This window comes from Pleurodeles waltl, chromosome 4_2 (assembly GCF_031143425.1).
Source record: "Pleurodeles waltl isolate 20211129_DDA chromosome 4_2, aPleWal1.hap1.20221129, whole genome shotgun sequence".
Classification (NCBI taxonomy): domain Eukaryota; kingdom Metazoa; phylum Chordata; class Amphibia; order Caudata; family Salamandridae; genus Pleurodeles; species Pleurodeles waltl.
The window spans coordinates 769923646-769949487 of NC_090443.1; the positions used below are offsets into that span (position 1 = coordinate 769923646).

General features: G+C 44.2%; 1 protein-coding gene across 1 annotated transcript in view; it reads right to left on the minus strand.

Annotated features, from left to right (window-relative positions):
- Positions 1–25842, minus strand: part of ACADM (acyl-CoA dehydrogenase medium chain) — a 258751-nt gene that overhangs the window by 78410 nt on the left and 154499 nt on the right. Inside the window, exon 8 of the mRNA XM_069232418.1 lies at positions 18125–18233. Within this exon, the coding sequence (XP_069088519.1) occupies positions 18125–18233 (109 nt within the window). The remainder of the gene's footprint in view (positions 1–18124; positions 18234–25842) is intronic.

The window sequence follows — 25842 nt, forward strand, 5'->3', positions numbered from 1 at the left end:
ACTATGACCTTGAATTACAGTTTGTGTAACATATGGAAACAAAGCGTCCCAGGCTAACCTCTGGTACAAGAACTGGGATACAAGTGATAAATCCACAGAAAGAACACAGCAGAAATAAGTTGCTGTGCTGAAGGGTGATTCTAACTACAGATTCCTGAACTTTATAGTAAATAGAACAGCAGCACCTCCCAAGGTGGAGGGTATGGAGAATGGACTCGGACCAAAAGGTCCAGTAAAACAGAGCAGGCAAAGTAACCTTCCTGCATGACCGGACTGTCAAGGCAGTAGTGTTTGTAAAGTATGTACCGAAGCCCATGTCACAACCTAGAAGATGTACAGAACTGTCAACTCCTCTCGCCAACTCAGTTGTAATGCCATTGGCCTTGGTGGAATGGGCCCGTTGGCCTTTTAGGGGGCAGATTCTTGGCCAGTGCATAGAAGATTATAATTCAGAGGACTACCTGCTTTGACAGGGTCCTTTTTTGCACCGCTTTCCCTTTCTTCGAGCCAGAAAATAAAACCATGAAGGACAGACCATACATAGGACAGCCTTTTGTGCAGTTGTAGTAAAAGCTCAGTACCCTCTTAATATCTAGTCAGTGGAGCTTCTTTTCGTCTTTCAAGGGGTAAGGTGGGGCAATAAATGCTGGCATACTGATCAATGTGGAAGGAAGTCACTACCATTGGTTGGAAGGGAGGCAGGGTTCAGTATCAATTTATCGGGAAAGAAGGTAGTGTAGCACGGTTGCACCTAAAGCGCATGCAGTTCACTCACACATAATGCTGAAATAGTCACAATGATGAAAATGGTTTTAAGAGGCAAATGTCTTAAGGAACAGCTTGCATAGGCGCAAAGGGAGCGCATACGAGAAATGGCTGGATCAAATTTTGATCCTATTTAGGAATACAAAGTGTATGTGGAAAACATGAGTCAAACCTTTACTAAACCACATCCCCATAAGCGACATAAACAAAGATGGTTGGCCAGTTAAACACAGCAAGGCTGAAAAGGCCAATAAAAAAATATTCCACTAACTACAACAAGGTCTTGTTGAACTAATGAAACAACAAAAACATCAGTTATGCTTCCTTTGTCCCAGTGCCAAGGGTGGATTGAGTTCATGGACTGACATCTGGCTGCAAGGATGACATCGACCTCCTTAAGGCCAGATTTATTTTTGGGCGGTAATGATACTCTGTCACAACGGTGACAGAGTATCCTTACCGCCAAGAATGTTATCTGCCCACCGCCTTTCATTCGGGCAGACTTAGGGTTAATCACAGCGGAGACTAGTCTGTCATGATTAATCCCCTCCCCTCCAGCTTGGCGGTCATTTATAAATCAGGCGGGCAGAGCAGTCCCGGCAGATATAAAGTCCTCTGCCAGACCAAGGGAGAATGCGCCATCTGGACAGGAGGTTGTCCCAAAGTGAAAGCATGATTGGAGGACAAATGCTCAGGCCCCATCTACCACACTCTTCAAGGAGAAGTCGAGGGCAATATGAATGACATGGGCGTAGTCTCACACGATCTTTATCGAACTCAAGATAGGAGAGGTAGCGGTGTAAATGCGTAAATGACCCCTTCAAGCCAAAATGAGATTCCTTGCAAGTGTCTTGTCTGACACTGGGTGTTGTTGATAGTGGCAAATATATCTAGCCAGGTTGTTCCCCATTGCTCGAAGATGCCCTGCGCCACCTACAAAGATGCCACTCGTGGCCTGCCAGATGATGCCTCCTTAATTCTTCCATTCTAGCAATCAGAAACCTGACATGGTAGCTGGGGACCAGGTAGATATTCTGCTGGTCCAGCCACCTCCAGAGGCATGGCACCTCCTGACACATTATCCAGAATCTTACTTTAGGTGGGAGCACTCTATTCATTAACCATGGTGATGTGAGTGCAGACAGAGCAGCCCCACAGTGCAGCAAGACAAACACATTCAGCTCTTTCACTGTTTTCTCCTTCCCGACCAGGTGGGACCCTTTTGCACAGCTACACTGGAAAGGTAAGGCACTGTCTCTTTCAGCAGACATTTAAAGGTCAGGAACCCAAGACCCCATGCAGCCTGTCCACCAAAGAAGTTAATCACTAACATTTAAATACCACTTCACAATGCTTTATTCAATTAATGGTGAACGGTGTGCAGGCTGCATGGAATTCAGCCGCCTGACCCTAAAATGGATGACTGAGCCTGTGGTGACTGTCGCATGAGACAATGCCTGGCCTTTCCAATGCAGACATGGAATTACCAGACTTCAAGTCATTAACAGTCATTTCAGCACATGAGAAAAAATAGCCACACCTATGGAAATGCTTTTGGCTAGGCCATTTGGTCATATCATAGTGATAAAAAAAATAAACACTAATGACCAGGATGTACATCTTGTTTCAAACAATTATAATTTGTTAGGTGCAGCAGAACAAATTGTCTGCTTGTTGTTTTCTTTGTTGTTGTTTCCAGACAAGCGGCACCCCTGCGTGGGGGGGGGGGAACCAGGCGTTGATGCTCTTGGGGGCCATTTTAGTTTCAGTCCCTCAATACTCCATGCAACCCACCCAGGAAACAAGTGTTCACCTGCCTCATTAATATTTAAATAATGTTTCAGAGCACTTTATCCGATTAGTGGTGATGACCGAGCAGGCTGCTTAAAAATGTAGGTGTCCTGACCCCAATATTAGCCACTTGACCCTGTATTTGTGGCTGCAAAGGACAGTGCCTGGCCTTTCCAATACAGATGTGGAAGGGACTTTCTTCAAGCCCCAAGGTTCCACTACCTTCCCATGGGGAATAATATTAACACTGTTAAAAATCTAGATACATTCTTTCTGGCATACACTGAATAGCATATTTTACAACAATAACAGTGACTTACAATGTAACCTTGCTCCTCTGGCTAATATACTCCCCAATGACATGTCAAATCGCTTACTAACAAAAATACTAAGCACTAACACCCACAACGTATTATTATTTTCCCCACATTTAACTATATTTAGGATCTGCACTGATAATCTTAATCCATAACAAATAAGTCATCGATACTGGAATTTTAGTTTTAGTGTATATAATGCCCACTGTGGCACTGCTTCTTGAGGTTTTATTATTTGTTTTTGCAATCCGGAGACTGATCCCATTTTCTGAATGTAAGACTAGGTGTTTATCTGATTGTCTCAGTCTACTGAGAACATAATATTGAAGTGCTAGTGTAGACAAAAGTGGAAAGTACATGACTATTCCTCAGTCTAAAAACAACTTTGACACAATCAGTGAAAGCATTCAGTACTGCAAGGTGTTAAACGCCACCGATTAGATTGCCTTATTTTGGAGAAATCGCTGCATCACAGCAGGAACAGAGTTTTGACAAGTAAATCAGATGCTGACATCAAGTGTGCACTTAACCAATGTTCATGGTGCTGAATGAGTCATTCAGTGTCAAACACAATGGCGGGTCGGTGGTAGCCAGGTCCATGCACATACTGCTCCCATTCATGACAGCTTACTGTGGAGTCCAAAGTGCTTCACAACTGCCACGGAGGGCGTCGAACGTCATATCATTGATGTATACCTTATATCATCATAAGATCATCATCCCACTGAGATGTATTGTAAGAGACGTATGTTGCTCAGCTGCTTCAGCCTAATAGTGTCAGCAGGAGCTTGGCTTTAGGACACCAGGTTGCGTCTCTTGACACCAATGTAATAGAGAGTACGTGAGTGTGATAGCAGCAGTGGGTGGGACGGGGAGCAATATTTCCCAACCTTAACGCTGATCATATGCCAGTGCCTTATTTCTTCTATAACCAAAGCACTGCAACTTTTTTTCTTCCTTCAAGATCATGTACAAATTGTACAGCTGTGAACGAGTGTGTGCGTTTACACAGTAACCTGTAAGTAGCTTTTCCTTTCAATTGTGTTATGGGCTTGGAGTCTGTGACTAGGAGAGAGTGACAGGAGCCCACCTAAGCAATAGCGTAATCGGAGGTAATGAGCAGAACTTTCTACTGCATCGGCTGCAGCAAAGAACACAAACTGAAAGGAGCTGAATACCACCTAGAAAGAATCTTGACTTTTCAGCCAAGAACATTTTGCAAGTTAGAACGAGTAGTTTTGTTTTATGTAGGTTATAATTAAAAGCATATGAATCCCAGCATGCAAAGAGCACTTAACCAAAAGCGGTTTACTGTATGTCTAGCCACAAGTCCTGCTGAAAACGTCTCTAAGCTGATTTGCATACTTTGGGACTGAGAGAGTTACATGGTGCACCTGAAAATGTAAAAGATTAACTATCTGTTGCAGCATATAAAGAGAGGGTTGCAGGAACCTTTAGGAACTTGGATAGAGCAGATGCTGCAGGCCTGGTACCCAAACCATCCCACCTGGTTCCAGGTTGACAAGTAAACCAGATGCTGACATCAAGTATGCACTTAGCAAGTGCTCATGGTGCTGAATGAGTCACTCAGTGCCACACAGTGGCGGGTCGGTAACCAGGCCCATGCACATAATGCTCCCATTCATGACAGCTTGTCATGGAGTCTAACGTGCTTAACAGATGCCAATGAGAGCTTTGAACGTCATATCATTAATTTATACCTTATACTATTATAAGGTCACCATCCTACTGAGCTGTATTGTGAGACAAAGGAAGAAAACTAGTTATTTACCTGTAACTACAGTTCTCCAGTATTTGTATCTTTCATAGAGTCACTTGCTTGAATCACTCCCCGAAGTGGGAGTCCCCCGGTACAAATAAATAGCAGTATTGAAAACCTATACTTAAGTCAGTGTTAAAGGACATTCCCTTTAACAGCTTATTCACATGATTTGAAAGACCCAAAGTCTAACCAATTAGGTGACAGCACCCTTTAGAATCCTCATCAGAGAGGCTCCAGTCCCTCAGATTTGCCAGTAAAAGTGTGATATAATAAAGGAGACATAAGGGAACCCTCTATGGGTAGGAGGGTGGGTCACATGTGAATTTATGAAAGTTATCAATACTGGAGAACAGCAGTTACTGGTAACTAATTTTCCTCTCCAATATTGGATTTTTCATAGATCCACAAGCTGGAATCAGAATAGCCAACAGTTACTGTACTTAAACATTTTTTAGCATGAAAACAATTTGTGGATGGTGGGTAAACATCTATATAGAAATACTCATCTGTAATTAAGTAGATCTGCTATTCACTTAAAATATGTAGAGCTACATAAGCAAACATATGAAACCAACAGAGGCCCACATTATTAATGAAATAGATGGCGTAGCACAGACTGTCCAATAACTGCATCATTGTACTGCACTGACTCCAGGCAATAATGCTGCATGAATGAATGAACACTCAGCACAACATATTTTCTCCAAAGGAAAACCAGCAAACAAGGCAGTCGAGTGCACCTTGGCTTTGGTTGACAAAGTCTTGCCAGCTTTGAGTAGCAGAATTGGATTGTGGGTGGAATCGATCTAGCAATGGTTGCTTTCGTGACTGGGGCACCCTTACGAATGTGTCCATATGAGATCAACAGTTGATTAGTCCTCTTGATGTGTTTTGTGTGATGGAAGTAGAATTTTACACATTGTTTGACATCCAGCATATGCAGAGATCTTTCTGCTGCCAATGTTGGATTTGGGAGGAATTTTTACATTATTATAGGCTTGTTGAGATGAAAGTGCAAAGGCACTTTGGGGATAAACTTTAGATTGGTCATGAGAATTACAGCATCGTTCGTAAAGCGTAAGAAAGATTTTTGAGTTGTAAAAGCCTGTATCTGGTTTACCCTGTTGGTGGAAATCAAAGCTAAGACCAATGTGACCATCCAGGTGAGGTACTTGAGATCTGCTCTGTGGATGTGTTTGAAAGGAGCCTTCATTAGCTGACACAGAACTATGCTCAGGTGCCAGTCCAGGGGACAAAGCCTGTACCGGGGTAAAAACCCTGAACCATTCTTTCATTAATTGTTTGATGATTCTGTTCAAACACAAAGAGAGAGAGAATGTGATGAACGTGTATATCTTTATTTTGCAACAAGATGCACCTTGACAGACGCAAGCACCAATCCTGACTGAGTTAGAAAGAGGAGATATGGTGGTATCTGCTCCGGTGATGCTTAAAGAGGACGCAAGTTTGATTCCTGGCACTCGATGCAGAATGAAAATGTCACTTACCCAGTGTACATCTGTTCGTGGCATTAGTCGCTGCAGATTCACATGCTGTGCATAGTCCGCCGTCTGGTGTTGGGTCGGAGTGTTACAAGTTGTTTTTCTTCAAAGAAGTCTTTTCGAGTCACGAGACCGAGGGACTCCTCCTCCTTTGTTTCCATTGCGCATGGGCGTCGACTCCATCTTCGATTGTTTTCCCCGCAGAGGGTGAGGTAGGAGTTGTGTATGTTAGTAATAGTGCCCATGCAAAGGAATGAATAAGTATGTACAAAATAAAGTTTAAGTAATATATTTACAAATGTACAAATGTTGAAGATTACTTCCAAACGGCTACAGGCTACCGGGGAGGCGGGTGGGCGCATGTGAATCTGCAGCGACTAATGCCACGAACAGATGTACACTGGGTAAGTGACATTTTCAGTTCGGTGGCATGTGTAGCTGCAGATACACATGCTGTGCATAGACTAGTAAGCAGTTATCTCCCCAAAAGCGGTGGTTCAGCCTGTAGGAGTGGAAGTAGTTTGAAATAAAGTTCTTAGTACGGCTTGACCTACTGTGGCTTGTTGTGCGGATAGCACGTCTACACAGTAGTGCTTAGTAAATGTGTGAGGCGTAGACCATGTGGCTGCCTTAAATATTTTGTTCATTGGAATATTTCCTAGGAAGGCCATGGTAGCGCCTTTCTTTCTGGTTGAGTGTGCCTTTGGTGTAATGGGCAGCTCTCTTTTTGCTTTAAGGTAGCAGGTTTGGATACACTTAACTATCCATCTGGCTATACCCTGTTTTGATATTGGGTTTCCTGTATGAGGTTTTTGAAATGCAATAAACAGTTGTTTTGTTTTCCTAATTAGTTTTGTTCTGTCAATGTAGTACATTAGTGCTCTTCTGATGTCTAATGTATGTAGTGCCCTTTCAGCTACTGAGTCTGGCTGTGGAAAGAACACTGGTAGTTCTACTGTTTGATTTAAGTGGAACGGTGAAATAACCTTTGGTAAAAATGTAGGATTGGTTCTTAGAACTACCTTGTTTTTGTGTATTTGAATAAAAGGTTCTTGTATAGTAAACGCTTGAATTTCGCTTACTCTTCTTAGAGATGTAATGGCAATGAGAAATGCAACCTTCCACGTTAAGAATTGTATTTCGCAAGAATGCATGGGTTCGAAAGGTGGACCCATGCGTCTTGTTAAGATGATGTTGAGGTTCCATGAAGGAACAGGTGGTGTTCTTGGTGGTATAATTCTTTTTAGGCCTTCCATAAACGCTTTAATGACAGGTATTCTAAATAGTGAAGTTGAATGGGTAATCTGCAGGTATGCAGAAATTGCTGCGAGGTGTATCTTTATGGAAGAGCAGGCCAGATTTGATTTCTGCAAATGTAGTAAGTATCCTACTACATCCTTTGGAGATGCATGTAATGGTTGAACTTGATTACTATGGCAGTAGCAAACAAATCTTTTCCATTTACTTGCATAGCAGTGTCTAGTGGATGGCCTTCTAGCCTGTTTTATGACCTCCATACATTCTTGGGTGAGGTTTAAATGTCCGAATTCTAGGATTTCAGGAGCCAGATTGCTAGATTAGCGATGCTGGGTTTGGATGCCTGATCTGTTGTTTGCGTTGTGTTAGCAGATCTGACCTGTTGGGTAGCTTGACATGGGGTACTACTGACAGGTCTAGTAGTGTTGTGTACCAGGGTTGTCTTGCCCATGTTGGTGCTATTAGTATGAGTGAGTTTGTTTTGACTCAATTTGTTTACTAGATATGGAAGGAGAGGGAGAGGGGGAAAAGCGTATGCAAATATCCCTGACCAATTCATCCATAGAGCATTGCCTTGAGACTGCCTGTGTGGGTACCTGGATGCGAAGTTTTGGCATTTTGCATTCTCCTTTGTTGCAAATAGGTCTATTTGAGGTGTTCTCCAAATGTGGAAGTAAGTGTTTAGAATTTGGGGGTGAATCTCCCATTCGTGGACTTGTTGGTGATCGAGAGAGGTTGTCTGCTAGTTGATTTTGGATCCCTGGAATAAACTGTGCTATTAGGTGAATGTGGTTGTGAATTGCCCATTGCCATATCTTTTGTGCCAGGAGGCACAGCTGTGTCGAGTGTGTTCCCCCCTGTTTGTTTAGATAATACATTGTTGTCATGTTGTCTGTTTTGACAAGAATGTATTTGTGGGTTATGATGGGTTGAAATGCTTTCAACGCTAGGAATACTGCTAACAATTCGAGGTGATTTATATGCAACTTCGTTTGATGTACGTCCCATTGTCCTTGGATGCTGTGTTGATTGAGGTGTGCTCCCCACCCTGTCATGGAAGCATCTGTTGTTATCACGTATTGTGGCACTGGGTCTTGGAAAGGCCGCCCTTTGTTTAAATTTATACTGTTCCACCATAGAAGCGAGATGTATGTTTGGCGGTCTATCAACACCAGATCTAGAAGGTGACCCTGTGCCTGTGACCATTGCGATGCTAGGCACTGTTGTAAGGGCCTCATGTGCAGTCTTGCGTTTGGGACAATGGCTATGCATGAAGACATCATGCCTAGGAGTTTTAATACCATCTTTGCATGTATTTTTTGTGTCGGATACATGGCTTGTATAACCTTGTAAAAATGTTGAACCCTTTGTGGACTTGGAGTGGCTATCCCCTTTGTTGTGTTGATTGTCGCTCCTAAGTATTGCTGTGTTTTGCACGGCAGAATGTGTGATTTTGCATAGTTGATGGAGAAACCAAGTTTGTAGAGGGTTTGTATGACATACTCTGTGTGGTGTGAACACTTTGTTAGGGAGTTGGTCTTGATTAGCCAATCGTCTAGGTAGGGGAACACGTGTATTTGCTGCCTTCTGATATGTGCAGCTACTACTGCTAGGCATTTTGTAAATACTCTTGGTGCGGTCGTGATACCGAACGGCAACACTTTGAATTGGTAATGTATTCCCTTGAATACGAACCTTAGGTATTTCCTGTGCGAGGGAAATATCGGTATGTGGAAATACGCGTCCTTTAGATCTAAGGTTGTCATATAGTCTTGTTGTTTTAGCAGTGGTAATACGTCTTGTAGCGTGACCATGTGAAAGTGTTCCGATTTGATGTAGATGTTTAGTGTTCTGAGATCTAAGATTGGTCTCAGTGTTTTGTCTTTTTTTGGTATTAGAAAGTACAGTGAGTAAACTCCTGTGTTCCTTTGTGTACGTGGTACAAATTTTATTGCGTCCTTTTGCAGTAATGCCTGAACTTCTAATTCCAGAAGGTCTAAATGTTGTTTTGACATATTTTGTGTTTTTGGTGGGACATTTGGAGGGATTTGGAGAAATTCTATGCAATAACCATGTTGGATAATTGCTAAGACCCAAGTGTCTGTTGTTATCTCCTCCCAAGATTTGTAAAATTGGCTTAGTCTTCCACCCATTGGTGTTGTGTGAAGGGGTTGAGGGACATGTGAGTCACTGTTTGGTTGTAGGGGTTTTGGGACCTTGAAATTTTCCCCGGTTTCTAGGGAATTGTCCCCCTCTGTACTGGCCCCGAAAGCCTCCCCTTTGGTACTGTCCCTGGTAGGTAGACGGTGTTGATTGTGAGGTGCTGGCTTGTGTGGCTTGACCCTGAAACCCCCCTCTGAAGGTTGGTCCGCGAAATGTGCCAAAAGTGCCTCTGCCCTGCGGGGAATAGAGTGCGCCCATGGCCTTGGCTGTGTCAGTGTCCTTTTTCAATTTCTCAATTGCCGTGTCCACTTCGGGTCCAAACAATTGTTGTTCGTTGAACGGCATATTGAGCACTGCTTGTTGAATCTCGGGTTTAAACCCGGAGGTGCGCAACCATGCGTGCCTTCTTATGGTTACCGCGGTATTTATTGTTCTTGCAGCTGTATCCGCTGCATCCATAGAGGAGCGTATTTGGTTATTAGAGATATTTTGTCCCTCCTCAACCACTTGTTTTGCCAGTTTTTGTATATCTTTGGGTAGATGCTCGATAAGATGCTGCATCTCATCCCAATGGGCTCTGTCATATCGCGCTAGGAGCGCCTGAGAGTTCGCGATGTGCCACTGGTTTGCAGCTTGTACAGCAACCCTTTTCCCAGCTGCGTCGAACTTGCGGCTCTCTTTGTCCGGAGGTGGGGCGTCGCCTGATGTGTGCGAGTTGGCTCTCTTGCGAGCTGCCCCTACCACAACTGAATCTGGTGGCAGTTGTGATGTGATAAAAGCAGGGTCCGTGGGCGGTGCTTTATATTTTTTCTCCACCCGTGGAGTTATCGCTCTGCTTTTGACAGGTTCTTTAAAGATTTGTTTTGCGTGCCTTAGCATTCCCGGGAGCATAGGCAGGCTGGAGGAGAGGGTGTTGAAAAGAAAGTCATCCTCGACAGGTTCTGAGTGTAACGACACGTTATGGAACTCTGCTGCCCTAGCTACCACCTGTGCATACGCTGTGCTGTCCTCAGGAGGTGAGGGCTTGGTAGGGTACGACTCAGGACTATTGTCTGATACTGGGGCGTCATATAGGTCCCAAGCGTCCTGGTCATCTTGGCTCATGGTGGTATGAGCTGGTGAATGTGACGGAGTCTGTGCCGGTGATGTATGAGTTACAGGTGGAGGAGAGGGTGGTGGAGTTACTTTCTTCACCACTTTTGCTGGTGGTGTTTGTTCTTGAGTTTGGAACTCGAGTCTCCTTTTCCTCCTGATTGGGGGAAGAGTGCTGATCTTCCCTGTCCCACTCTGTATGAAGATCCGCTTCTGGGTGTGGTCTACGTCAGTGGTTTGTAACTCTTCTTCAATCTGTGTTTGCGCATTTGAGAGGACAGTGATTGTTCCTCTGAATACGAGCTGGCAGTCGGTTCGGTTGCAGGGCGTTTTGGCACCGAAACTGTGTCTTTGCTTGCTTTCGGCTCCGAGGAGAATTCTTTTTTTTGTAGTCGAGCTTTCTCGGCGTCGATCATCCTCGGTGCCGCTGTCTCTGCGTCGAGCAGCTTCGGTTCCGCTGTCTCGGCGTCGACCCTTTTCGGCAGCACTTTCTCGGTCCCGAGATTGCTGCGTGCCTGTGTCTCGACCCGAGTCGGACGATCTCGGCACCAGTTCGCCCTTTTTCGGTGCCGATGGACGGTCACCTATTTTATGGGTTGAACCATGGCCTGTTGGCAGTGGCGTCCCCTGGGCCTTGTCTGTTTTCCCGTGTGGTGTCTGTTTCGACGTCTTACTCACGGTTTCTTCGACGTCGAACTCCTCCGAGTCCGATTCATGGATGGAGAAGGCTTCCTCTTCTTCTCCTTGTTCCTCGAACCCTCGTTGTCCTGTCGGCATGGATGCCATTTGCAATCTTCTGGCTCTTCGGTCACGGAGCGTCTTTCGGGACCGAAACGCACGACAGGCCTCACACGTTTCTTCGTTGTGCTCGGGCGACAGGCACAAGTTACAGACCAAATGTTGGTGTGTATATGGATATTTGCTGTGGCATTTAGGACAGAATCGGAACGGGTCCGTTCCATCGGTGTCGTTGTTACACGCGGTTGGGCCGACCAGGCCCCGACGGGGCGTCGAAGTTACCCCGAAGGGCTACCGGAGCCCTTCACGATTCGGTGTCGATTCTATCTAACCCGATACCGAACGAAACAATACCGACGTAGTTTTCCGAAGTTATGACTATCTTTCCGTCCCGAAACCCAGAGCGAAAAGGAACACGTCCGAACCCGATGGCGGAAAAAAAACAATCGAAGATGGAGTCGACGCCCATGCGCAATGGAAACAAAGGAGGAGGAGTCCCTCGGTCTCGTGACTCGAAAAGACTTCTTCGAAGAAAAACAACTTGTAACACTCCGACCCAACACCAGACGGCGGACTATGCACAGCATGTGTATCTGCAGCTACACATGCCACCGAACACATTTTTATTTTAGTCCACCTGTTTGTGTTGCAGCATCTGCTCTAGCCTTTGTGAGAATGTTCCTGTATTCCTAAGATATATTTAGATGTTGGAACTCATGGAATTCAGGAGCCAAGAAACATAAGCAGAGAGAAGTCGGGTCCGGATGAAGGACCTTGCGCCTTGGCTTATTGTTAAGAGAGTTTGTGATGATCGTAGGTGAACGTGGGTGGATTCTAATAGTACGAGAAGCTCCATGAACCAATGCTGACTGGGCCACCTGGGGGCTATCAGGATGATGCAACACTTCTCCACTTTAATTTTGCAGAGAACCCCTGCACAAATCTCACACCATCTGATTGAAAAGGCATTCCCCCACGACCCTGGATGTGGACGCCAAATTGCACAGAACTGGCATTTGTAGTTCTTGCTTATCGCAAACATATCCAGTGCTGGTTTGTCCCAGAAAGAGAAGATTTCATTTCATTGCCCGCCTCATCCTCGACGTACCCCGCAGCAGCCACATCTCCGCACACCTGAGACACCTGCATTGGCTCCCAGTCAGCAAAAGGATCACCTTCCGACTTCTCACCCACACACACAAAGCCCTCCACGACAAGGGACCGGAATACCTCAACAGACGCCTCAGCTTCTACGTCCCCACCCAGCTTCTACGTCCCCACCCGCCTCCTCCGCTCCTCTGGCCTTGCACTCGCTGCTGTCCCTCGCATCTGCCGCTCCACGGCGGGTGGGAGATCTTTCTCCTTCCTGGCGGCCAAGACCTGGAACTCCCTCCCCACCAGCCTCAGGACCACCCCGCTTTCCAGAGACTCCTAAAGACCTGGCTGTTCGAGCAGCGATAACCCCCCCCTTTTCCCCTAGCGCCTTGAGACCTGCACGGGTGAGTAGCGCGCTTTATAAATGTTAATGATTTGATTTGATTGGTCCAGCTCCCATTCGTCCATTCATTGCAGGTGTTCTTTGTCCTGCTTAGTGTGTCCGTTAAGATCTTGCTGTTCCGGGAATATGTTCAGCTCGGAGTTTTGCACCATTGTCCATTAAAGATTTCCTGAGCTTCCCTGGAAAGAGGTAATGATCGTTCCCGTCCCACCCCCCCACCCCCTCCTGCTTTTTGACATAGGTCATGTTGACGGTATTGTCTGTGAGGAACAACACAAAGGCACCTGTTATTCTTGGCAGGAAAGCTTAGAGGGTGACAAATTGCCTTGAGCTCTAGTTAATTGATATGTATGGTTTTTTAGTATCGGAGACCACCTTCCATGAAATTGCAAACCTTTGAGATGTTTGCCCTAGTCCTCTAGGGAAGCGTCTGTAGTTATGACAGTCTGGTACTTGAAGCAGGAATGTAAGGCCTTCGGAAAGATGGGCTGTTTATGACCATAAGTTCATAGCTGTAGTCATATTTGGTGTAATCTTCACTAGGTCGTAAGATCTGACTATTTGAATCCACTGCTTGTCTAGTTCCTCTTGCAACAGCCTCATTTTTAGGCGGGCGAAAGGAACCAGTTATATAGCTGAGGACATCATCCCTAGGAGCGAGTTAAAGAGATACAGGACTTTTCAGTCTGCAGTTTTAGGGCCAACTGTTGAAGCCTTTGTTTTCAGTCTTGAGATAGAAAAGCTTTGTTTTGGAGAGTATTCAAAGCTACTCCCAGAAAAACTATCCTTGTTGATGGAACAGTTGATGATTTGAGATGTGACAATCCCGATTTGCTGAATAATGAAAGACAAGCCATGGTGGCTTCCGTCTCTAACTGGCTGTTGGTGCTTTTATCATCCAGCCATCGACGTTCCTCAGGGGAGCTGTCAAAGGAGCCAGGCATTATGTTAAAAAACACGGAGCCAACTTGAGGCCGAACAGGAGGTACATGAATTGGTAATGAGTGCTAGCTATCGTAAATCTAAGGAATGTTTTATTTTTGGCATGTATGGGGATGTGAAAGTATGTATCCTGTAAATCCTGAGTTGTCATAGTCTCTGTGGTTGAGGAGTCACAGGATGTCTGGAAGAGTGACCAATTCAGAAGGATTGTTTGCGTAGAAATATGTTTAACTACCAGAGATCTAGAATGTGTCACCATTCCCCTGATTTCCTTTTGCTCCTTTACTCAACATGGTGAGGGTTTCTTTCCCCCAAAGCAAGTGAAGACGAGGTGGGTGCACTCCCCTTGTTGGGGTCATTGGTGGTCTTTTGAGGAATGCCAGGGTATGATTATAGGTGGCAGGGTGTAATACCCATTTGTTTGTTATTTACCGCCCTTGATGGGAGAAGTTGGTAATGTTTGCCCCCACAGGTGGTGAGTGAAGCAGACACCCTAGAAGGGCCAATGCTTCCTACTAGCCTCTTTCCCCTGAGGGGTCTGTTTTTGCCGAGGCCCTTCTTTACTGTAGGCTGCTGCAGGTGGTGGACGATAGGACTGCTACTGGTTATATAGCAGATATTGCTGTTCATATGATTGCTGGAAGTGCTGACAGCCCTCTCGTTAAGTAAAGACTCCTACCCTATGCTGCTCGGAGAGCACCCTACGAAACTGCAGTGCTCCCAATGATTTTGCCTTGTCCTGGATCTGCCTAGATGGTCTGCAATGCCTTGTTGACCTGCTTGCCAAAAAGGGCTTCTCTGTCGAAAGCCATTTTGAGGATTTTTGTTTGGATCTCACGTCGGATCAAGGCTGCCATTAACCATGCTTGCCTCCTCAAGACTGACGCTCCTGATAGTTGCTGGAATCCCCTCCTGAAGGATTTTTCTCACCTCAAGTCTTCTATCCTCTGGCACCAGATATATCAGTGCCCAATATCAGACCACACCTGCCGGTCCTACCAGCCCAATAGGGCCAGGGCATTAGCAGCAGGGACTGTGATGGCAGGAATCAATGAAAACCTCTTACTTATGTTATCTAGGCATCTGCCCTCTCGATCCAGTGGTGGCAGAGATAGGTGAAGATGTTTTTTTGAGCACAAATGAGTCGCCTGTGTAATAACTGAGCCCAGCTTCAGATGGCCCATTAAAAAGGGCGGTGAATCCTCAGAGGCCTTGTATTTGTCAATTCACAGCAAGACGGCTGCCACTGTAGCTGGATTTAGCATTATCTTTGTTTGTGCCCTCTTCCCAGATGTCACCCACTATGGGAATGGCATGCACAGATTTTCTTGCTGGCTCCTTGAAGTCATTTAAAAACAGTCCCACTGCTTGATGGATATTGGAATCTGGAACCTTCTTGCACATCTCTCAAATAGAGTATGGAATTCCCCTATATCAGCAGGAGAATCAACTGGTTGGTGGCCGGTGGAGATAGGGTAGGGATTAGGTAGTTATCCCATTCCTGGTGTGACTGATCAGGAATCTCTCCCTCCTCCTTATCACCCTCTAATGAGTAAGGATCCTCCCTCGGGGGACGCGCAATGTTGGATGCCGGGGTCATCCTGGGTGTTACTGGTGGTGGAATAGGCCCAGGTGTCATTTGTGATGGAGGTTAAAGTGGAGCAAACATAAAGGTGTATCATATCTTTGTGTGAAGGAGAGTAGTCATGGCGCTGAAGGTGCTCTTCATGCTGTCTGGGTCTCTCACAATATCTAGGCGGCTGATACTAATCCTAATAGTATTGTTCTTCCTCCTCATCATAGTCTTGACACTTCACATTGAGCTCTAAAGAACTGTGCACTGTCCGGAGTGGTCCCTCATCCTCTCTTCTAGGTCCAAAAGGTGGATTGGAGGGAGAGGAGACAACTTGCGGGGCGAAGTGCACTCTGGAAGAAGGAAAGTATTTGCAATTATTGTCGATGTCATTGTCGAGCCATTCATTGTCTCTAGTGGTGGTAATGCCACAAGTATTACAGGGCCTAAAGAGCCCTTTTCTAGATGTCTCAGACATAATATCAGAAATATTGAACTCTTACAATACCAGAATGAAGATAACGTAGCAGAGCGCAGGGAGACTTTCACACAACGTGTGGCATAAAAGCTGAGGGACTGGAGCCTTAGTGAAGAGGGTTCTAACTGGTTCTGTCCCCAGATTTGCTGGACTTTAGGTCTTTCAAATATTATGAATAAGCTGTTAAAGTAAATATCCTTTAACATTGACTTCTATGTAGGTTTTCAATACTGCTATTTAATTGAACTGGGGGACTCCGATTTTGACGACCGGGAAGGATTAAAGCATGTGAATCTATGAAAGATCCAATACCTGAGAAGGGAGTGCTACACAGAGCACTCAAAAGGACTGCTGTGCAACCATCGGTTGGTCTGACAGCCACCCTACCAGATGTGAGGGGACATCGTCTAATGTCTGATATTGCTACTGGAGAAGCTGTGGATCTGCCCTGAAGGAGCTACAAGCCCGGCTGAAGAGAGGAAAAAATCTTCCTGGCCCCACCAGAAGGAGAGACTATCTAGGTGGAACAATACGAAGAGCGTCATGGGTGGCTGTGGGACATACAGGGATAGCAGACTGTTTAGAAACAAAAGAATGATGACCCTTGTGCCAGAGGGCCTCCAGGTCTCATCTCCTTGATGGAACAGTTGTACTTTGCTCCTCATGAGCCCTGTCTGGCGTGACTGCTGAAGGCCTACATGATTAGTAAAGGCCCGTATTGGGACTGGCACCTTTAAGTCTGCTGCTGCTAGACCCTCGAGTTGAATCAGGATTCGGCCACGTTGGCCGCATCACTGCACCAGAGGAAGACTGTTGAGGCCTGGCACACACCTGCCCCACAACTTTTTCAACCAAGGCTGCGCAGGGTGTACTGGTAGATGCAGCGTTCACCAAACTCCAACACTTGAGTAGAAATGCTGGCTAACTGTAATCCCTGCCAGGAATATGTGTAGGCCATCCCCAGTACAAAACAGCGAATACTGACTCAGAGTTATTGTTCCAGAGCAGAGGTAAGACCAAAGACAAACTAAGAGCATTTTCCTGTGGGCATATATGAAATGCACCAGAGTCTGATTCATGCTAGCTAGAGGGGCCACCATAAAGGAAGAAATAGGAACAAGAAGGGAGAAGCAACTTCAGAGGACTCATACTTAGGAACAGCGTCTTAGGTGATCAATGAATTGCTTAATATTTATTGCGCATGTGTGATTAAAGTACTTTCTAAGAGCAAACACCCACACACTACCTCCAGGAGAAAGCTGTGGTTGCTCACCCTCCCTACCCTGAGAGCAGAGTATGAAAGTTGCTGAACCTGGCCCAGTTTGCAAAGCTAAAGTAGCACAGGCCCCAGGAGATCAGTAGCAAATGATCTCAACCTCAACACCTGAGACTTGGTAGCCCCTCATTCCCCTGTGCTCCCTTCAACCTACTCCCTTCTATACTGGGTCTGGAAGATACAATTCCTTTATAGTGCACAACAAAGTGATTTTTTGAGTCAAGTGTGAACCTAAGTTTCCCAACTCACTAAAATGTTTTCCATAGCGGAAGGTGTTCAGTTTAAATACATTTGCAGAATAAGTAAAATAAAAAGAAAAAATCTCAACCAGAAAGAGTAAACTGTAGCAACAACAAAAGAAAACAAATGAATGAGCTTAGAAGAATGAAGATGGTGAAGCTCCTTGACAAATGAAAAAATAAAAACCTTTAATATTAGTAAAGACCATAAATATTAGCAGTATTGCAGAGATCCTATGTTGGCAGAAAAAATAAAAGTACAATTCTTCCAGATGCTTTTGGAATGTCGGTTGTGGGGTGAGCTTGGGGAGAGAATATTTTCATGGCCAATAAAACTGACAGAGGCCTCCACAAAAGATCTACTGTAACTGTGGACCACTGACGGGTCCTTCACAGACTGTTTTTGTTTGTATGTGTCGGACGGGGAGGAAGGCAGAGAGTGGTGGAGCCGTGATTTAAAAAAATAAAATGTGCATAAATGTTAGTCTTCTGAAACTCTATTTTATCTTTTATGGAAATTAGATGAAGGTAAAGGTTTGAGACAGTTAGGTTGAGGTTCCAGGCTAAAAGCTTTTAGATTTTAAACATGACCAAAAGCTCCAGCGATTAAATCATAAATGCACTAAGACCAAGACATCTTATTTAATGTTCAATTTAGTTTTGTGAAGTTAGGATGAAGTACATTATATATGACAATATACTTTTCTCACCTTTCTTCCAATCTGAATTCCTGGAGTATCTGCTTCCACAATAAATCCGGTAAAAGCTTTTCCAGCAGATGCTTTGGGATCAGGATTGGTGCGAGCCAACAAGAAATACCTAAAAGAAAGATAAAGGAGTTGTCATACACTCTACCCAATCACCCGTGTCATTGCTATCATCACATAAACCGAGAAGACTAACTTGCATTTGGAAGATCACTTTATGGTCTCTCTCCATAAAGTATATGTATATATACACACACATATCTCTCTATATATATTGCCAAATACTGTTGTATTTGTGCAGGTTGAAGGTGTGATTTTTGGTAGTTTATTGAGAAGCCTAGTGTGTGTAAGCTTTGTACTACATAATGCGTATGATTTTGGCATTGTGTATGACTGTTTGATTTTATTAGTCAATCGTCTAGATATGGAAAGACATGTATATGTTGTCTTCTTAGGTAGGCTGCTACTACTACTGCCAAGCACTTTGTGAATACCCTTGGCGCTGTTGTTATTCCAAAGGGTAACACTTTGAATTGGTAGTGTTTTCCCTGAATGACAAACCTGAGATATTTTCTGTGTGCAGGATGGATGGGTATGTGAAAATACGCATCCTTGAGGTCTAAGGCTGTCTTGAAGTCTTGTTTTTGTAATAGTGGGATGACATCCTGTAAACTTACCAAGTGGAAATGTACTGACAGGATGTAAACATTGAGAATAAACTTCTGTTCTTATTTGGGACTGTGGAACCATTTCTATTGCTTGTTTGAGTAGTAGAGATTGGACCTCTTGTTTTAACAGAATTGTGTGTTCTGTGGATAGTTTGTATGACCTTGGTGGAATATTTGGAGGAGTGTTTATCAATTCTAGGCAATAGCCATCGAGGATAATTGACAGCACCCAGTTGTCTGTGGTAATATTTTGCCAATTTGTGTGGAACTGTTGTAGTTTTCCCCCACAGGAGAGGAGTGGGAGGGAATGAGGGAAGTCACTGTTTTGGGTGCTGTGGAGGCTGGTTAGAGCCATGAAATTTCCCTCTATTTCTGGGGTATTGTCCTCTATATGTGCCCCTAAAACTACCACATTGGTATTGCGGTTCGTAGGTTGGCTTTGCCTGCGAGGTGGATGCGTCTGAAGGCTGTGTTCTGAAACTACCTCGAAACTGAGGTTTACGAAAGGACCTCCTATATGGTGCAGAGTAAAGTGCACCCATTGCCTTTGCTGTGTCAGAGTCCTTTCGCAATTTTCCTATGGCTGTGTCTACTTCTGGCCCAAAAAGATGTTTTTTGTCAAACGGCATGTTCAACACAGCCTGCTGTATTTCTGGCTTTAAACCAGAAGATCTGAGCCATGCATTTCTGCGCATAGTGACTGCAGTGTTGACACTCCTAGCAGCAGTATCTGCTGCATCTAGGGCAGATCTTATTTGATTTTTTGTAATGGCTTGCCCTTCCTCCACTACTTGTTGTGCCCTTTTCTGGTGTTCTTTGGGGAGATGCTGTATTATGTCTTGCATCTCATCCCAATGGGCTCTGTCAAAGTGAGCTAATAGTGCTTGCGAGTTGGCTAACCTCCAATGATTTGCTGCCTGGGATGCAACTCTTTGCCCGGCAGCATCAAATTTCCTGCTCTCTTTATCAAGAGGGGGTGCGTCTTCTGATGACTATTTGCTCTCTTCCTGGCAGCGTGAACTACTGCAGAATCAGGAGGTACCTGATGGGTGATATAATCAGGGTCAGAGGGTGCATATTTATATTTTTTCTCTATCCTAGGTGTTATGATGCATGCCTTACCTGGTTCACTAAAGCTCTGATCTGCATGTTTTACCATGCCTGGAAGCATCGGGAGGCATTGATACCTAGAATGTGTTAAGGATAGAGAGTTAAATAAGAAATCCTCTTCTAGGGGCTCTGTATGCATGGTAACACCATGATATGCTGCAGCCCTAGCTAAGACTTGATTATAGACAGTAATATCCTCAGGTGGTGATGGTTTAGAGGGATAGCTGTCTAGATCGTTACTTGGAAAGGGATCAGGGTCATAAAGATCCCATGGATCCACATTGTCCTGTTGTGAACCGTAAGAATGAGTGGGTGACTGCACTGGTGTAGGGCTGGTAGGAGGAGAGGTAGGTAGGTGGGGAGAATGAGGAGGAGAGTGAGGAGGAGAAGATTGAGGAGGCGGTGGTTTCTCCTTCTGCTTTGGCACTTTAGCTGGAGGCTGCATAGTGTCCAATCCCTCTGAAAAAGCTAGCTTCCTTTGTTTTTAAAGGAGGTGCTGTCAGAATTCTCCATGTTTCCTTGTGGGTGTGAATCCTGGATTGCCTTTCATCCATAATTTCTAGAATTGGTTGTACCTCTAACTCCTCGAGAGGTTTTGTGGCTTGAAGTCTCATTGAAAGTCCATGCTCCTCTGTGTAAGTTGGCCTTTTCGGCTCCGAAGCGTGCTTTTTCGGGATCAAAAAAAGATGAAGAGGACGAAGGTTTCAGCTCCGAAACTGGCTTTCTAATTTTCGACTCCGAAAAGTGGTGTTTATTGGAGTCGGAAACTGTGCTCTTTGTTGTCTCCGATGTTTTCGGAGGAGTGGCCTTTTTCGGTGCCGAACTGGGAGGTTGGTCGCAGACAGTCTTTTTTTGGGCCGAGCCATGGCCTTCCGGCAGTTGCGTACCCAAGACCTTGTGTTTTTTCTTTTGTGAGGGTGCAGGGGCGGACATACTCGCATGTTGTCCTGCTGTGACTGGTCTGTCTTCTTCGGATTCCTGCTCAGATTTGGAATCTTGAGCAGAGACTGCAGACTGCATCAACTCTTCCTCTTCCACGTCGAGATGTTCCCTGCTCCTCGATGCCATTTCGAGCCTTCTTGCTCTTCTGTCTCTAAGAGTCTTTTTCGATCGGAAGGATCGGCAGGCCTCGCAGTTTTCTTCCCGATGGTCTGGGGAAAGGCAGAGGTTGCAAACCAGATGCTGGTCTGTATATGGGAACTTTGCGTGGCACCGAGGACAGAATCTGAATGGAGTCCCTGAGGCTTCCACGCTGTCGGCCCAAATAGGCCCGAGTTGGGTGCGCGCGCCCCGAAGGGCGAATAGAGTTGTTTTCCTGACGGTAGTGCTGTGTCGATGGAAGATTATGAACCCGATTGATACAATACCGACGAAGAGAGAGTTTTCCAAAGTTTGCCGAATCGAAATCTCGGAGCGAAAGGAAACACGCCCGAACAAGACAGCGGAAAGAAAACAATCTAACAATGGAATTGATGCCCATGTGCAATGGCACAGAAGAGGAGGAGTCACTCGATCCCATGACTCGAAAAGACTTCTTACACATATATAGATCAGGGACCATAATTTGAAATTTCTTCTAAATAAGTTAGTTTAGTGACGTCAGATTGCTGAAAAACTAAAAGGCTCTGTTAAGACATGAACATTACCAAGTAGCATGTTCTGAGTAATGCTGAGCTACAGTGTCTGCCTTTTACACCATTATGAAAAGCAAAAAAAGATATAAAAAAAGTTGCCATTATCAATTTCTAAATAAAAACGCAATATAGTACCTACTTTAGTATACAAAACATGATTGTGACAAGTATTAGTGAAGATGCTCTGCAATACAGTTTTTAATCTGATCAACATGAAACGATCTTTGTTACTCTGACTGAAGCCCTTTACGGAGCAAGCATCAGTTGCTTGAAAGCAGTGGAGGACACCCATGATTGATAATCCTATGAAATACAGCGTCTACTCTCGTTCTGGGACTCCAATGACAAAAGTTATTCTATTTCAAAATTTCTTAAGAACTCAATGCGGGCACCACTCTCCCAGTCACAAGAACTGTCCTCAATCAACTCGATATGTTATACATTTGTAAATACAGACCTTAAATGGAAATACTTTGCAGAAAGTGTAAAAAGTTGGAAAAGATATAACAGAGTGTGTGTGAGGAGAGAGATAGAGAGAGGGAGAGGCAGAGGGAGAGAGAAAACGAGAGAGATAAACTGCCTTATCACTGTGCAACACAGTGACCTACACAGCATAGACAAGACAGCTGCATGTAATAAGGTTTGATTCATATATGTAGTCCACAAAAAAACAGACATATAAAGGTTTGATACAAGTAATTTAATTAGAAATATTAAATTTTTCTGGTAAAAGGTCAAACCTTACCATATATACATAGATTTATGGAAAATGTCACTTACCCAGTGTACATCTGTTCATGGCATGTAGTGCTGCAGATTCACATGCTGTGTATATATCACCATCTAGTGTTGGGCTTGGAGTGTTACAAGTTGTTTTTCTTCAAAGAAGCCTTTTTTCTTTGAGTCACGGGATCGAGTGACTCCTCCTCTCAGTGATAGTGCGCATGGGCATCGACTCCTTTGTAAGATTGTTTTCCCACAGGAGGGTGAAGTAAGGCATGAAGGATTGTGTATGTACAAATATATGTCTAGAAAGTAAAGATGATGTACATGCAATGTGTATACATATTTACATAATTACTACAACGACTACAGGCTTCGGGCAGGAGGGAGGGCGCATGTGAATCTGCAGCACTACATGCCACAAATGGATGTACACCGGGTAAGTGACATTTTCCGTTCAATGGCATGTGTAGCTGCAGATGCACATGCTGTGCATAGACTGAAAAGCAGTTCTCCTCCCGCATAAGCGGTGGTCAGCCTGTAGGAGTTGAAGTAGTTTGAAATAGTGTTTTAAGCACTGCTTGATCAACATTTGCTTGTTGTCGAGGTAACACATCCACACAGTAATGTTTAGTAAATGTGTGTGGTGTGGACCGTGTGGCTGCTTTGCATATGTCTGCCATTGGCATATTTCTTAAGAATGCCATTAAGACACCCTTTTTTCTAGTGGAATGTGCTTTTGGAGTTACTAATAGATGCCTGCCTTTTAGCTTTCAGATAGCAAGTTTGAATGCACTTAACAATCCATCTAGCTAATCCTGGTTTGGAAATAGGATTATCTTTATAAGGTTGTTGGAAAACAACAAGAAGTTGTTTAGTTATTCTAAAGTCTTTAGTTCTGTCTACATAATACATAAGAGCTCTTTTGAGACCAAGAGTGTGGAGAGCTCTTTCAGCAACAGAATCTGGCTGTGGAAAGAAGACTGGCAATTCGACTGACTGATTAACGTGAAAGGGTGAAATCACTTTAGGTAAATATTTTGGATTTGTCCGAAGTACTACTTTGTGTTTGTATACTTGGAAGAAGGGTGGTTCTTAAGTAAATGCTTGAATTTCACTTACTCTTCTTAAGGAAGTAATTGCTACCTTAGAAAGCAACCTTCCATGAGAGAAACTGAATAGCGCAAGAGTGCATGGGCTCAAATGTGGACCCATAAGTCTTGTGTGCACAATGTTAAGATTCCAGGCAGAAGCTGGTAGTACTCTAGGTGGAATAACTCATTTAAGCCCTTCCATAAATGCTTTTATAACAGGAATTCTAAACAGAGAGGTATGTTGTGTTTTGGAGGTAGGCTGATATTGCTGTTAAATTAATTTGAATAGATGAATATGCCAGATTTTCGTTTTGAAAATGAAGCAAATAACACACAATATCCTGTATTGATGCTTTAAGTGGATCAATGTTTTTAGGCTGGCAGTAATATACAAAAGGCTTCCATTTATTAGCGTAGCACTGCCTGGTTGTAGGTTTACGAGCTTGTTTTAGAATGTCCATACATTCTGATGGTAGATGTAGGTATCCAAATTCTTTGACCTCAGGAGCCAAATCGCCAGGTTGAGCATACTGGAATCAGGATGCCTGATTTGACCTTTGTTTTGAGTCATCAGGTCTGGTCTGTTTGGAAGCTTGTGATGTGGTACTACTGAGAGATCCACCAGTGTTCTGTACCAGTGTTGACGTGCCCATGTGTGAGTTATGAGTATCATTAGTGAGTGACGTGTGACACATTTTGTTGACCAGAAATGGTATTAACAGGAGAAGGGGAAAAGCATAAGCAAATATCCCTTACCAATTGATCCATACAGCATTGCCCTTGGATTGAGGGTGTGGTTATCTGGACGTGATGTTTTGGCATTTAGTGTTTTCGCGTGTATCGAAAATGTCTACGTTTGGTGTTCCCCACATTTGAAAGTAACATTGAATTACTTGCATGTGAATTTCCCATTCGTGTATTTGTTGCTGCGTCCTGCTTAAGAGGTCCGCTAGCTGGTTGTGTATCCCTTGGGATGTATTCCGCAAGTAGCTGAATGTGATTCTGAATTGCCCATTTCCATATTGTCTGTGCTAGAAGGGACAATTGGGATGAGTGTATCCCACTCTGTTTTTGCAGATATTACATTGTTGCCGTGTTGTCTGTCCTTATTAAGACTGTTTTGTGTTTGATCAGTGGTTGGAATGCTTTGATGGCTAAGAACACTGCCAGTAATTCTAAGTGGTTTATGTGGTAGGTTTGCTGGACTGAGTTCCATTCCCCTTGTATTGTAAGATTGTTGAGATGGGCCCCCCAACCTGTTAGTGATGCATCTGTTGGGATTATGATCTGTGGCACAAGGTCCTGAAATGGCTGCCCTTTTGATAAGTTGGTGTGATTCCATCATTGCAGAGATTTGCAAGTTTGGTGGTCCAACACCACTAGATCCTCATTTGAACCTGTGCCTCAGACCATTGCTGCGAGAGACAATGTTGCAGTGGCCTCATGTTTAGATGTGCATTGGGCACTAATGCTATGCATGATGCCATCATTCCCAATAGTCTGATGACAAACCTGATTGTGTAAGTTTGGTTGGTCTGCAATTGGGAAATGCAAGCCTGAAACGCTTGTATTAGTTGGGGATTTGGGTAGGCTAATGCTGATTGAGTGTTCAGAATTGCTCATAGATAAGGTTGAATTTGTGCTGGCTGAAGTTGAGATTTCTGGTAACTGATTGTGAACCCTAATTTGTGTAGGGTATTTATGGAGTATTGTGTGTGCTGTTGACAATTTCTAATGGTGCTGGCTTTTATTAACCAGTTGTCTAGATAAGGGAAGACATGTATGTGCTGTCTTCTGAGGATGCTGCAACTACACCAAGACATTTTGTGAACACGCTTGGTGCTGTTGTTACTGCAAGGGGTAGTACTTTGAATTGATAGTGCTTGCCTGCTATCACAAACCTTAAATACTTGCAGTGAGCTGGATGTATTGGAATGTGGAAGTAAGCGTCCTTTAGGTCTAACGCGGTCATGTAATCTTGTTTTTGTAGCAAGGGAATGAAATCCTGCAGAGTGACCATGTGAAAATGATTGACATGATTTATAGAATTAGAGGCCTGAGATCTAGAATGGGTCTGAGCATACCATCCTTTTTTGGTATAAGGAAGTTTAGGGACTATATACTGTTCCTTGCTGAGTGATGGGAAGATTTAGAGGCCTGAGATCGAGAATGGGTCTGAGCATACCATCTGTTTTTTGGTATAAGGAAGTTTAGGGAATATATACTGTTCCTTGATGAGTGATGGGAACTATGTCGATAGCCTCCTTTAGTAGAAGAGATTGTACCTCTTGTTTGAGCAGAGTTGTGTGTTCTAGAGAGAGCCTCTGAGAACAGGGTGGAATGTTTGGTGGAGTTTAGATGAGCTCTAGGCAATAACCATTGCGGATAATTGAGAGTACCCTATCCACTGATCTGTAGTAATTTGTTGCCAGTAAGAATGGAATTGTTGCAGTCTTCCTCCCACAAAAGACACATGTTGTGGAATGTCTAGG